The sequence below is a fragment of the Onychostoma macrolepis genome, chromosome 14, assembly GCF_012432095.1.
Source record: "Onychostoma macrolepis isolate SWU-2019 chromosome 14, ASM1243209v1, whole genome shotgun sequence".
Taxonomy (NCBI): Eukaryota; Metazoa; Chordata; class Actinopteri; order Cypriniformes; family Cyprinidae; genus Onychostoma; species Onychostoma macrolepis.
Window position 1 is genome coordinate 23,730,728 of NC_081168.1, and position 14,082 is coordinate 23,744,809.

At 41.0% G+C, this 14,082-nt stretch overlaps 2 protein-coding genes and 2 pseudogenes across 9 annotated transcripts in view; all 4 read right to left on the minus strand.

Annotated features, from left to right (window-relative positions):
- Positions 1-14,082, minus strand: part of LOC131553664 (protocadherin gamma-A11-like) — a 165,336-nt gene that overhangs the window by 59,796 nt on the left and 91,458 nt on the right. The window lies entirely within an intron of this gene.
- Positions 72-3,355, minus strand: LOC131553666 (putative protocadherin beta-18). Its single transcript, XM_058798503.1, has one exon. The coding sequence runs from the start codon at positions 3,058-3,060 to the stop codon at positions 592-594; it is 2,469 nt and encodes an 822-aa protein (XP_058654486.1). The 5' UTR covers positions 3,061-3,355; the 3' UTR covers positions 72-591.
- On the minus strand, positions 6,438-8,320 carry LOC131553926 (protocadherin gamma-A3-like; annotated as a pseudogene).
- Positions 9,560-12,786, minus strand: LOC131553927 (protocadherin beta-16-like; annotated as a pseudogene).

The following is a 14,082-nucleotide window of genomic DNA, read 5'->3' on the forward strand; positions in this document are numbered from 1 at the left end:
CTAAAAAAAAAAAAATAAATAAATATATATATATATATATATATATATATATATATATATGCAGAAATTAATATATTATTAAATGGCAATAAAGAAAATGACATGAATCGCGACCAAAGTAATATATACTTTGCGTTAAGGTAAAATTTTGCTGAAATATTAATAAAATGATGTTTGAAACGAACACCTATAATACGATGAAAGAAAAATAGTCAAAAGCAAGGCAGAAACTATAGTATAGCCCTTTAGGTACGATTGATTGTTTCTGACCCATGTGCACACATAAGCAAAATTAAAAAAGAAAAAGAAAGAAAGGAAAAACAAAAGTCTTACTTGACTGAGTGTAACTGAAAAAAATAAACTAATAAAAGACTGTATAGACAATTTTCTATAAAACACCGAAAGGTTACGGTTTTAATATAAAGTGTGTAAAATGTAGCCTATAGTCACCAAAATGTTATCGTTAAATGTTAAAATATCTACTATTTCTTCTATTATAAATCTAAAAATTAAAATGATACGTACAGTGCACAACCATGAAACCCATTAAGCCAGAAAGAGAAGAAAAACAAATAAATGGACACAAGAAAGTCATAATAGTGATCGTTTAGTCCAGCTCACCTGATCAAAAGAATCCTCATTATTCAGTTTTCCTCTCTGCGCATGCGTGAGTGTCTGTGTTCCGCTGGTGTCCAGACTAATGATGCTTTCACTGCAAGGTCTGCCGTATTTCAGATCACTCTTTCTGGAGTCAGTGGTTCTGCAAACCTCATAATTGTACACGTGCTGTAAAGTTCCTGTGCCCCCTACGTCTGCGTAAAGAGGTGGATAATACGGAATAACTGGAAGATTCGCTCCAGATTTGTAAAACATCCGCTCGCGTCTCCATCTGTAGCATTTGACTGACAGTATGGCGATGATAGACACGATAAAGAGAAACGAAACTACAGCCAAGGCCAAGACCAGATAGAAAGTCAGGTTGTCGTTGTAGTCCTTGTCGTGCGTAAAGTCAGTGAACTCCGAGAGCACTTCAGGGAAGCTGTCCGCCACCGCCACGTTAACATTGACTGTAGCTGATCGAGAGGGCTGCCCGTTGTCCTCCACTACAACAGTGAGTCTTTGTTTCACAGCATCTTTATCTGTCACTTGGCGCACAGTTCTTATTTCTCCATTCTGTAAGCCCACTTCAAACAGCGCCCTGTCTGTGGCTTTCTGCAGTTTATATGAGAGCCAGGCATTCTGTCCAGAGTCCACATCAACAGCCACCACTTTAGTCACCAGATAACCCACATCTGCAGAACGAGGCACTATTTCAGCCACCACAGAAGCGCCTGACTGGACCGGATACAGAACCTGAGGCGCGTTGTCATTCTGGTCCTGAATCATTATTTTCACGCTCACGTTGCTGCTGAGAGGAGGATTTCCTCCGTCCTGCGCTTTTACGCGAATGATAAATTCTTTTGTTTGCTCATAATCAAACGAACGAACAGCAAGAATCTCTCCGCTCTCTGCATTCACTGAAATAAGCGTCGAGGCAGAGATGCCATTCACAAGAATATCCTCTAGAAAATATGAAATACGCGCGTTATTGCCAGAGTCTTTGTCATGCGCTTTAACAGATAAAACAGAGACTCCGGGTGAATTATTTTCCATCACATATGCGGTGTATGACTGACGCTGAAACACAGGGGCGTTGTCATTGACATCAGAGATTTTCAGAGTCAGTGTTTTATTAGTAGAGAAAGAAGGCGAGCCCTCATCAATAGCTGTTATTGTGATATTATATTCAGACATTTTTTCACGGTCTAAAAGCTGATCAGTTATCAGACTATAGAAATTTGAGGATGATTGTCTGATTTGAAATGGTAAACTAGGATTAATTAAACATCTCACCTGCCCATTTTTCCCCGAATCTAAATCTTTGACATTCAGCATCGCTATCACAGTCTCAGGAGTGGAATTTTCTGGCAAAGGGTTTGAGAACGATATTACATTAATTACAGGGGCATTGTCATTAACATCTGTAATTTCCACCATCACTTTAGCAGTATCTGTTAAACCACCATTGTCTGTCGCCACCACATTCAGCTCGTATTTCTTTGATTTTTCAAAGTCGAGAGGGCCAGTAACTGTAATATCACCATTTATTGGATCAATATTGAATGTATCTAAGATACTGTCACTGCTTTCCGAGAATGAATAGGAAACTTGTTTATTTGTTCCTTGATCTGCGTCAGTTGCACTAACCTTTAAGACTAATGATCCCATTGACGCATTTTCAGCTACAAGTGCTGTATATACAGACTGACTAAAAACAGGAGCGTTGTCATTGGCATCCAAAATTAAAACGTTTATTTTCACCGTACCCGTTTTTTGAGGAGTTCCACCATCAAACGCGGTTAAAATCAGGTTATACTCTTCCTGTTTTTCTCTGTCTAATGGAGTCTGTAAGACCATTTCGACATATTTAGTACCATCAGTGTGAGACAACGTTTTGAGCACAAAATGGTCGTTTGGATTTAATTTATACATCTGAAGTGAATTTAGACCAACATCAGGATCTTTCGCACTATCAATAGAGTATCGAGCCCCAGATAAAGCTGATTCGCTAATTTGAAAAGTAATCTCCTTTTTCTTGAAAACGGGAGCATGATCATTGATATCTAATATTTCTACATCAATTCTATGCAGCTCCATGGGGTTTTCTAGAATAATCTGAAAATGTAAGGAGCAGGGAGACACTTGGGCGCACAGCTCCTCTCTATCTATCCTCTCTTTCACTACCAGAGTCCCTTTATCCACATTCAGACCGATGTACTCACGACTGTCCTCCGTAAAGATCCGCGCTCGTCCAGATTTCAGTCTCTTTACATCCAAACCGAGATCCTGAACGATATTTCCCACCAGCGAGCCCTTTGTCATCTCCTCTGGAATAGAATAACGGACCTGCCCGCGCGCAACGGCCATGACAAAGACGCACAGCACGAGAGGCTGCATTAGCCATGATGAAATCCGCGTCGAAGATGCGCCACTTCGGGCATAAAAACAAAGTACCCACATAATCCAAATTTTCTATTAAAACTACAGAGGAAAAGTCGAAGAACAGAAGGTTCCCAAAGTTTGAAAAACATCAATCTTTATCCAAAGACATATGGAAGCGAATGTCTAGATGCTTTAGTGTAAAGAGGAGACCGTCTGAATGAAAGAGATTCTGCAGAATGTGATGTCAGAAAGTGGAGGCGGATCTAATAACGAGTGTCTGTTACACAGAAACACTGACCAACAGCGGCACTTAGTGCATCAGACAAATATTACACTAAAACCTTTGTTAACAATAAATAAAAAAGTCAATAAATAGTTATTTTTGGCTCAATATATATATATATATATATATATATATTAACCTAAGACCTCAAACATGATAAATGGAAACGTCAAAAGCAAAACAAACAAATAAAAAAAAATAATAATAATATCCCTTTATGAAACTAATGCAGTTGGACTCATTAATGCACACACACAACTATTGTAAAAAGTTTGTAAATCCAACTAGAAATTACCCTATAGCCTAAACGCTATTTAAAAACAAACAAACAAACAAAACAAAAAACAGTGCAACTGTATATTCTGCTTTGTTATTAGACAGAATTCTATTAAAAAGGTCGGTGCAAATTGCACTTGAATGAGGGCAAATTTTACGTAAAATAAACATATTGTCTTGTTACAATTTTTTTTCAACAAAGCTGTTTTTAAATAATAACGATCATTTAAATAATTTAAATCAAATCATAATCTTTAAAATCTTTAAAATCTAAAATCTTTCACTGTTGTTGAAAATATGAATATGAAAATCTGTCAGAGTTTGTATGCGTTATTCTATTCAAATTTATAGAGCAGTTTGCAGCTCTGAATGATTTTAGGTGTGACAAAAATTACTTAATAAGAAAACTCTTACCTGACAACCACAGGGGGCCATTTCGCTCTTTCTACTTACAAATTGGTACATGAAACAATTTCTTACAGTGCGCACCAACACAAACAGGGGAGGTCAAGCACAGAAAATATCCGTTCAATACAAACCACAGAAAAAAAAAAAATAATAATAATGTAACGATTGATATATTTAAAGATTTCATAGTATAACAGAAACGTCATGACACGACCTTGTTAACATTTCAAACGAAAATAAAGAAAACAAATATGAGGAACACTAAAGAATTTTAAAAATTGGCTAATTCTCACCTGATCCTCACAATCATCAAACTTCAGTCTCTCCCTTTGCGCATGCGTGAGTGTCTGTGTTCCGCTGGTGTCCAGACTAATGATGCTTTCACTGCAAGGTCTGCCGTATTTCAGATCACTCTTTCTGGAGTCAGTGGTTCTGCAAACCTCATAATTGTACACGTGCTGTAAAGTTCCTGTGCCCCCTACGTCTGCGTAAAGAGGCGGATAATACGGAATAACTGGAAGATTCGCTCCAGATTTGTAAAACATCCGCTCGCGTCTCCATCTGTAGCATTTGACTGACAGTATGGCGATGATAGACACGATAAAGAGAAACGAAACTACAGCCAAGGCCAAGACCAGATAGAAAGTCAGGTTGTCGTTGTAGTCCTTGTCGTGCGTAAAGTCAGTGAACTCGAGAGCACTTCAGGAAGCTGTCCGCCACCGCCACGTTAACATTGACTGTAGCTGATCGAGAGGGCTGCCCGTTGTCCTCCACTACAACAGTGAGTCTTTGTTTCACAGCATCTTTATCTGTCACTTGGCGCACAGTTCTTATTTCTCCATTCTGTAAACCCACTTCAAACAGCGCCCTGTCTGTGGCTTTCTGCAGTTTATATGAGAGCCAGGCATTCTGTCCAGAGTCCACATCAACAGCCACCACTTTAGTCACCAGATAACCCACATCTGCAGAACGAGGCACTATTTCAGCCACCACAGAAGCGCCTGACTGGACCGGATACAGAACCTGAGGCGCGTTGTCATTCTGGTCCTGAATCGTTATTTTCACGCTCACGTTGCTGCTGAGAGGAGGGGAGCCTCCGTCCTGCGCTTTTACGCGGAACTGGAAATCTTTGATCTGCTCGTAATCGAAAGATCGCACTGCGTGTATGACTCCACTATCAGCACTAACGGACACTAACGAGGAGACGGGCACTCCGTTAACCGACGAGTCCTCCAGTATGTAAGACACACGGGCATTCTGGTTAAAATCTGCGTCTCTGGCTCTGACTGTGAATATGGAAAGACCCGGTGTGTTGTTTTCTTGAACAGAGGCCTCATATGAGCTCTTGTCAAAGACAGGCGCGTTATCATTCACATCTGATATCTGTAAGGAGACAGTGACGCTGCTGGAGAGAGAGGGCACGCCCTCATCAGCGCACGTCACACTGATGTTATACTCAGACTCGCGCTCTCGGTCTAAATCACCATCTGTAACTAAACTGAAGAAATTGGCATTTGTTGATTTCAAGGTGAAAGGAATGTTTTCATTTACACTGCAATGAACCTGTCCGTTACTGTCAGAATCTGGATCGTTAACACTGATAATGGCAGTCACAGTACTCAGCGGAGAGTCCTCAGGTATTGCATTAGATTTTGACATAACTGTGATGACGGGCGCGTTATCATTCACATCTGATATCTGTAAGGAGACAGTGACGCTGCTGGAGAGAGAGGGCACGCCCTCATCAGCGCACGTCACACTGATGTTATACCCAGACTCTCTCTCTCGGTCTAAATCACTGTCTGTCACAATACTATAAAATCCATTAGAAGTTGATTTGATTGTAAAAGGAATGTTTTCATTTACACTGCAATGAACCTGTCCGTTACTGTCAGAATCTGGATCGTTAACACTGATAATGGCAGTCACAGTACTCAGCGGAGAGTCCTCAGGTATTGCATTAGATTTTGACATAACTGTGATGACGGGCGCGTTATCATTTATATCAATCACGTCGACTATTATTTTGCTAGAATCAGACAGTCCTCCATTATCTACTGCTTCTATATCAATTTGGTAATGTTTAGATGTTTCAAAGTCAATTTTTCCGACTAACGTCACCAATCCATTTTTATCAATATGAAACATGTCAGATACACTGTCACTGTTTGCAATTAAATAACTGACATCTCCATTTGTCCCTTTATCTGAATCAGAAGCACTAACAGTGATGAGTGGCGTGCCACTCTGGGAGTTTTCTGTAATTATCGCCCTATATATAGGCTTAGTAAAAACTGGAGCATTATCGTTTGCATCAAGCACTGTAACATGAATCTGAACTGTTCCTGATTTCGGTGGTTCTCCACCATCTATTGCGGTTAATATCAGAGACATGTTTTCTTGTTTTTCTCGGTCTAAAGGCTTTTGTAGAATCATTTCTACTAGCTTACTACCGTCAGCTTGACTCTGTAATTTTAAAGAAAAATTATCAGTGGGCTTTAGCGTAAAGAGGCGGATAATACGGAATAACTGGAAGATTCGCTCCAGATTTGTAAAACATCCGCTCGCGTCTCCATCTGTAGCATTTGACTGACAGTATGGCGATGATAGACACGATAAAGAGAAACGAAACTACAGCCAAGGCCAAGACCAGATAGAAAGTCAGGTTGTCGTTGTAGTCCTTGTCGTGCGGAAAGTCAGTGAACTCCGAGAGCACTTCAGGGAAGCTGTCCGCCACCGCCACGTTAACATTGACTGTAGCTGATCGAGAGGGCTGCCCGTTGTCCTCCACTACAACAGTGAGTCTTTGTTTCACAGCATCTTTATCTGTCACTTGGCGCACAGTTCTTATTTCTCCATTCTGTAAGCCCACTTCAAACAGCGCCCTGTCTGTGGCTTTCTGCAGTTTATATGAGAGCCAGGCATTCTGTCCAGAGTCCACATCAACAGCCACCACTTTAGTCACCAGATAACCCACATCTGCAGAACGAGGCACTATTTCAGCCACCACAGAAGCGCCTGACTGGACCGGATACAGAACCTGAGGCGCGTTGTCATTCTGATCCTGAATCGTTATTTTCACGCTCACGTTGCTGCTGAGAGGAGGATTTCCTCCGTCCTGAGCTTTTACGCGGAACTGGAAATCTTTGATCTGCTCGTAATCGAAAGATCGCGCTGCGTGTATGACTCCACTATCAGCACTAACGGACACTAACGAGGAGACGGGCACTCCGTTAACCGACGAGTCCTCCAGTATGTAAGACACACGGGCATTCTGGTTAAAATCTGCGTCTCTGGCTCTGACTGTGAATATGGAAAGACCCGGTGTGTTGTTTTCTTGAACAGAGGCCTCATATGAGCTCTTGTCAAAGACAGGCGCGTTATCATTTATATCAATCACGTCGACTATTATTTTGCTAGAATCAGACAGTCCTCCATTATCTACTGCTTCTATATCAATTTGGTAATGTTTAGATGTTTCAAAGTCAATTTTTCCGACTAACGTCACCAATCCATTTTTATCAATATGAAACATGTCAGATACACTGTCACTGTTTGCAATTAAATAACTGACATCTCCATTTGTCCCTTTATCTGAATCAGAAGCACTAACAGTGATGAGTGGCGTGCCACTCTGGGAGTTTTCTGTAATTATTGCCCTATATATAGGCTTAGTAAAACTGGAGCATTATCGTTTATGTCAAGCACTGTAACATGAATCTGAACTGTTCCTGATTTCGGTGGTTCTCCACCATCTATTGCGGTTAATATCAGAGACATGTTTTCTTGTTTTTCACGATCTAAAGGCTTTTGAAGCACCATTTCGACATTTCTCCTGTCTCCTGGTTGATTTTTAAATTTAAGATTAAAATTATCAGTGGGCTTTAGCGTATAGCTTTGAAGGCCGTTGATTCCCACATCGAGATCTACAGCAGGCTCTAACATAAATTTAGACCCTAAAACAGCTGATTCACTGATTCGAAAAACAATAATACTCTTTTTAAAACTGGGAGTGTTGTCATTAATGTCTGTTATTTCAACCGTGATGCTAAAGAATTCCATCGGGTTTTCAAGAATGATCTGAAAATGTAGCGCGCAAGGCGTTGTCTGTCCGCATAGCGCCTCTCGGTCTATTCTCTCTTTGATAAGGAGGACTCCTCTTTCTTTATTCAGCTCGATGTATTCAGCACTGTCTCCTGTATAAATACGCGCTTTACCCGATTTCAGTCTCTTTAAATCTAAACCCAAATCCTGCGCTATGTTCCCGACTAAAGAGCCTTTCGCCATTTCCTCAGGAATAGAGTAACTGACCTGACCGAGAGCCGAACTGAGAGAGAGAAACCAAATAAACAGCAGTACTTGCCGCGCCATTGTTCTGTCCGACATTTTGCAGAAGACCACGGAATGAAGATTAAGGCAAATAAATCAGTCTCATACAGATGAAATAATGTATAAATCCAAACTGACAAAAACTAAGAAAGTCTGTAATTCCAGAAGTATATTGAATGGAGTATCTCCGTGATTTGTCTTCTCTCTCCTTCTCAGACTGTGCTCTCAGCTTCTGTCTCTCTCTAATAATATGGTGATGATGGGGTGGAACTGCAGCAGATCTGCTCTCTAAACTGACATATTGACCAACAGCGGCACTAAGAGTCCAGTGTGATGAACTACAAAAATGTAAAATTGATTAACTTAAACTTAGTGGAAGACGTGTCTGTGAAAAACAATTTACTAAAAGTCCAGAAGTGTAGGACCAACAAATACCTATCACATTACAAATATCTACAAAATAAAATTATTCAAAACGTTTGTGTAAATAAGATTTAAGGGGAAAAAATGAAAGAAAGAAATTTCTCGTTCCCTAAGTGTTTTGATAAGACTATGTCCGCATGTCCATCATTTAGAGAGAGAGGGAGAAATATCTAAAATACAACTGAACACATACCTAGTATCTGAAAACCAATGACACATTGTATCGCTTAACTGTAGGACAGACAGAAAAACTGCAGTAAAAGAAATTCTCAAAGAAACACAGACTGCTGTAAAAAGATGCATCAGAATACATGAGGAAAATGTCAGCCTCGTTGCATTTCAGGACCATGGTCAGGGACGCGAAACGCTAAATAGTGTTTCTTACTTCATGACAAAGACACGTGAAAAAGTCAAGACAAGGAAAAAGGTTATAATCACAAATAAACAATTGAACATACGATTCTGGGATGATGAGGTTAAAGTGGGCAAATATTTACACCGCTACGCACTTACTATTATTGACCATACAGAAAACGGATGATAAAACAGCAAAGGATTCATTTTCTGCTTTTAAAAATAATCATCTATATAGAATTGCAGAGACTATTTCTAATTTGCGACGGTGTCAACAGCTCAAGCTAAAAATGATCAATTGTGAGAAACAGCGTTTAAAATCTAGATATAAATTAGCTGTAGAAAATATTTCTCACCTGATCGTCACAATCACCAAAGTTCAATCTCTCCCTTTGCGCATGCGTGAGTGTTTGTGTTCCGTTGGTGTCCAGACTAATGATGCTCTCACTGCAAGGTCTGCCGTATTTCAGATCACTCTTTCTGGAGTCAGTGGTTCTGCAAACCTCATAATTGTACACGTGCTGTAAAGTTCCTGTGCCCCCTACGTCTGCGTAAAGAGGCGGATAATACGGAATAACTGGAAGATTCGCTCCAGATTTGTAAAACATCCGCTCGCGTCTCCATCTGTAGCATTTGACTGACAGTATGGCGATGATAGACACGATAAAGAGAAACGAAACTACAGCCAAGGCCAAGACCAGATAGAAAGTCAGGTTGTCGTTGTAGTCCTTGTCGTGCGTAAAGTCAGTGAACTCCGAGAGCACTTCAGGGAAGCTGTCCGCCACCGCCACGTTAACATTGACTGTAGCTGATCGAGAGGGCTGCCCGTTGTCCTCCACTACAACAGTGAGTCTTTGTTTCACAGCATCTTTATCTGTCACTTGGCGCACAGTTCTTATTTCTCCATTCTGTAAGCCCACTTCAAACAGCGCCCTGTCTGTGGCTTTCTGCAGTTTATATGAGAGCCAGGCATTCTGTCCAGAGTCCACATCAACAGCCACCACTTTAGTCACCAGATAACCCACATCTGCAGAACGAGGCACTATTTCAGCCACCACAGAAGCGCCTGACTGGACCGGATACAGAACCTGAGGCGCGTTGTCATTCTGGTCCTGAATCGTTATTTTCACGCTCACGTTGCTGCTGAGAGGAGGGGAGCCTCCGTCCTGCGCTTTTACGCGGAACTGGAAATCTTTGATCTGCTCGTAATCGAAAGATCGCACTGCGTGTATGACTCCACTATCAGCACTAACGGACACTAACGAGGAGACGGGCACTCCGTTAACCGACGAATCCTCCAGTATGTAAGACACACGGGCATTCTGGTTAAAATCTGCGTCTATGGCTCTGACTGTGAATATGGAAAGACCCGGTGTGTTGTTTTCTTGAACGGAGGCCTCATATGAGCTCTTGTCAAAGACAGGCGCGTTATCATTCACATCTGATATCTGTAAGGAGACAGTGACGCTGCTGGAGAGAGAGGGCACGCCCTCATCAGCGCACGTCACACTGATGTTATACTCAGACTCGCGCTCTCGGTCTAAATCACCATCTGTGACTAAACTGAAGAAATTGGCATTTGTCGACTTCAAGGTGAAAGGAATGTTCTCATTAATTGAACACTGAACTTTCCCGTTTTCTCCCGAATCAAGATCCTGAACATTTATCATTGTAACCACCGTCTCAGACGCGGAATTTTCAGCTATCACGTTTGTTTTGGACATAATATTGATCACTGGCTTATTATCATTGATATCAATTACATCAACTATGATTTTACACGAATCAGTCAGACCCCGTCATCGCTGGCCTGCACATGAATTTGATAGTGGCGAGCTTTCTCGTAATCTATATTCCCTGTTACTCTCACCTCACCGTTTGTTTCGTTAATTTCAAACAATTCCGGAACATTGTCGAGGGTATTTGTAATAGCAAATGTAATTTTGCCGTTAGATCCCTCATCTGCATCAGTTGCGCTCACCTGTGATACTATGGTGTCTTTTGGCGCATTCTCTGTTACAGTCGCTTTATAAACTGACTGCACGAAAACAGGAGCATTGTCGTTTGCGTCTAAAACCGTAATGTGAATCTCTATGCTGCCAGACAACTGAGGATCTCCTCCATCAATAGCTATTAGCACTAATTTTATATCATGCTGTTTTTCACGATCTAAAGGCCTTTGTAGAACCAATTCAACATTTTTCTCGTCTCCCTGTTGATTTTTAAATTTAAGATTAAAATTATCAGTAGGTTTTAGCGTATAGCTTTGAAGGCCGTTGATTCCCACATCGAGATCTACAGCAGGCTCTAACATAAATTTAGACCCTAAAATAACTGATTCGCTGATTCTAATAATAATCGTACTCTTTTTAAAACTGGGAACGTTGTCATTAATATCTGTTATTTCAACTGTAACGCTAAAAAATTCCATCGGGTTTTCAAGAATGATCTGAAAATGTAGCGCGCAAGGCGTTGTCTGTCCGCATAGCGCCTCTCGGTCTATTCTCTCTTTGATGAGGAGGACTCCTCTTTCTTTATTTAGCTCGATGTATTCAGCGCTGTCTCCTGTATAAATACGCGCTTTACCCGATTTCAGTCTCTTTAAATCTAAACCCAAATCCTGCGCTATGTTCCCGACTAAAGAGCCTTTAGCCATTTCCTCAGGAATGGAGTAACTGACCTGACCGAGAGCCGAACTGAGAGAGAGAAACCAAATAAACAGCAGTACTTGCCGCGCCATTGTCCTGTCCGCCACCGCCACGTTAACATTGACTGTAGCTGATCGAGAGGGCTGCCCGTTGTCCTCCACTACAACAGTGAGTCTTTGTTTCACAGCATCTTTATCTGTCACTTGGCGCACAGTTCTTATTTCTCCATTCTGTAAGCCCACTTCAAACAGCGCCCTGTCTGTGGCTTTCTGCAGTTTATATGAGAGCCAGGCATTCTGTCCAGAGTCCACATCAACAGCCACCACTTTAGTCACCAGATAACCCACATCTGCAGAACGAGGCACTATTTCAGCCACCACAGAAGCGCCTGACTGGACCGGATACAGAACCTGAGGCGCGTTGTCATTCTGGTCCTGAATCGTTATTTTCACGCTCACGTTGCTGCTGAGAGGAGGGGAGCCTCCGTCCTGCGCTTTTACGCGGAACTGGAAATCTTTGATCTGCTCGTAATCGAAAGATCGCACTGCGTGTATGACTCCACTATCAGCACTAACGGACACTAACGAGGAGACGGGCACTCCGTTAACCGACGAGTCCTCCAGTATGTAAGACACACGGGCATTCTGGTTAAAATCTGCGTCTCTGGCTCTGACTGTGAATATGGAAAGACCCGGTGTGTTGTTTTCTTGAACAGAGGCCTCATATGAGCTCTTGTCAAAGACAGGCGCGTTATCATTCACATCTGATATCTGTAAGGAGACAGTGACGCTGCTGGAGAGAGAGGGCACGCCCTCATCAGCGCACGTCACACTGATGTTATACTCAGACTCGCGCTCTCGGTCTAAATCACCATCTGTGACTAAACTGAAGAAATTGGCATTTGTCGACTTCAAGGTAAAAGGAATGTTCTCAAGAACTGAACAATCAATTTTACCGTTTTCTCCTGCATCAAGATCCTGAACATTTATCATTGTAACCACCGTCTCAGACGCGGAATTTTCAGCTATCACGTTTGTTTTGGACATAATATTGATCACTGGCTTATTATCATTGATATCAATTACATCAACTATGATTTTACAAGAATCAGTCAGACCCCCGTCATCGCTGGCCTGCACATGAATTTGATAGTGGCGAGCTTTCTCGTAATCTATATTCCCTGTTACTCTCACCTCACCGTTTGTTTCGTTAATTTCAAACAATTCCGGAACATTGTCGAGGGTATTTGTAATAGCAAATGTGCATTACACTAAAAACATCTAAGAGATAAAATGATTGTGTGAGTCTGTGTAAAAAAGATTTAAGGTAAAAACTGAAACAAATACATTTCTCGTTCCCTCGGTGTTTTGATCAGGTCCTATCCGCGTGTTCATTCATCAGAGAGACCGGGAGAAAAATCTAAAATTTAATTGAACACATACCAAGTATCTGAAATCTAATGAAAGAGTGTATAGATTCACTGTGAACATGAGGACAGGACAGACAGAGAAACTGCAGGAAAAAAAAAAAAACTGAAACAAATACATTTCTCGTTCCCTAAGTGTTTTGATCAGGTCCTATCCGCGTGTTCATTCATCAGAGAGACCGGGAGAAAAATCTAAAATTTAATTGAACACATACCAAGTATCTGAAATCTAATGAAAGAGTGTATAGATTCACTGTGAACATGAGGACAGGACAGACAGAGAAACTGCAGGAAAAAAAAAAAAACTGAAACAAATACATTTCTCGTTCCCTAAGTGTTTTGATCAGGTCCTATCCGCGTGTTCATTCATCAGAGAGACCGGGAGAAAAATCTAAAATTTAATTGAACACATACCAAGTATCTGAAATCTAATGAAAGAGTGTATAGATTCACTGTGAACATGAGGACAGGACAGACAGAGAAACTGCAGGAAAAAAAAAAAAACTGAAACAAATACATTTCTCGTTCCCTAAGTGTTTTGATCAGGTCCTATCCGCGTGTTCATTCATCAGAGAGACCGGGAGAAAAATCTAAAATTTAATTGAACACATACCAAGTATCTGAAATCTAATGAAAGAGTGTATAGATTCACTGTGAACATGAGGACAGGACAGACAGAGAAACTGCAGGAAAAAAAAAAAAACTGAAACAAATACATTTCTCGTTCCCTAAGTGTTTTGATCAGGTCCTATCCGCGTGTTCATTCATCAGAGAGACCGGGAGAAAAATCTAAAATTTAATTGAACACATACCAAGTATCTGAAATCTAATGAAAGAGTGTATAGATTCACTGTGAACATGAGGACAGGACAGACAGAGAAACTGCAGGAAAAAAAAAAAAACTGAAACAAATACATTTCTCGTTCCCTAAGTGTTTTGATCAGGTCCTATCC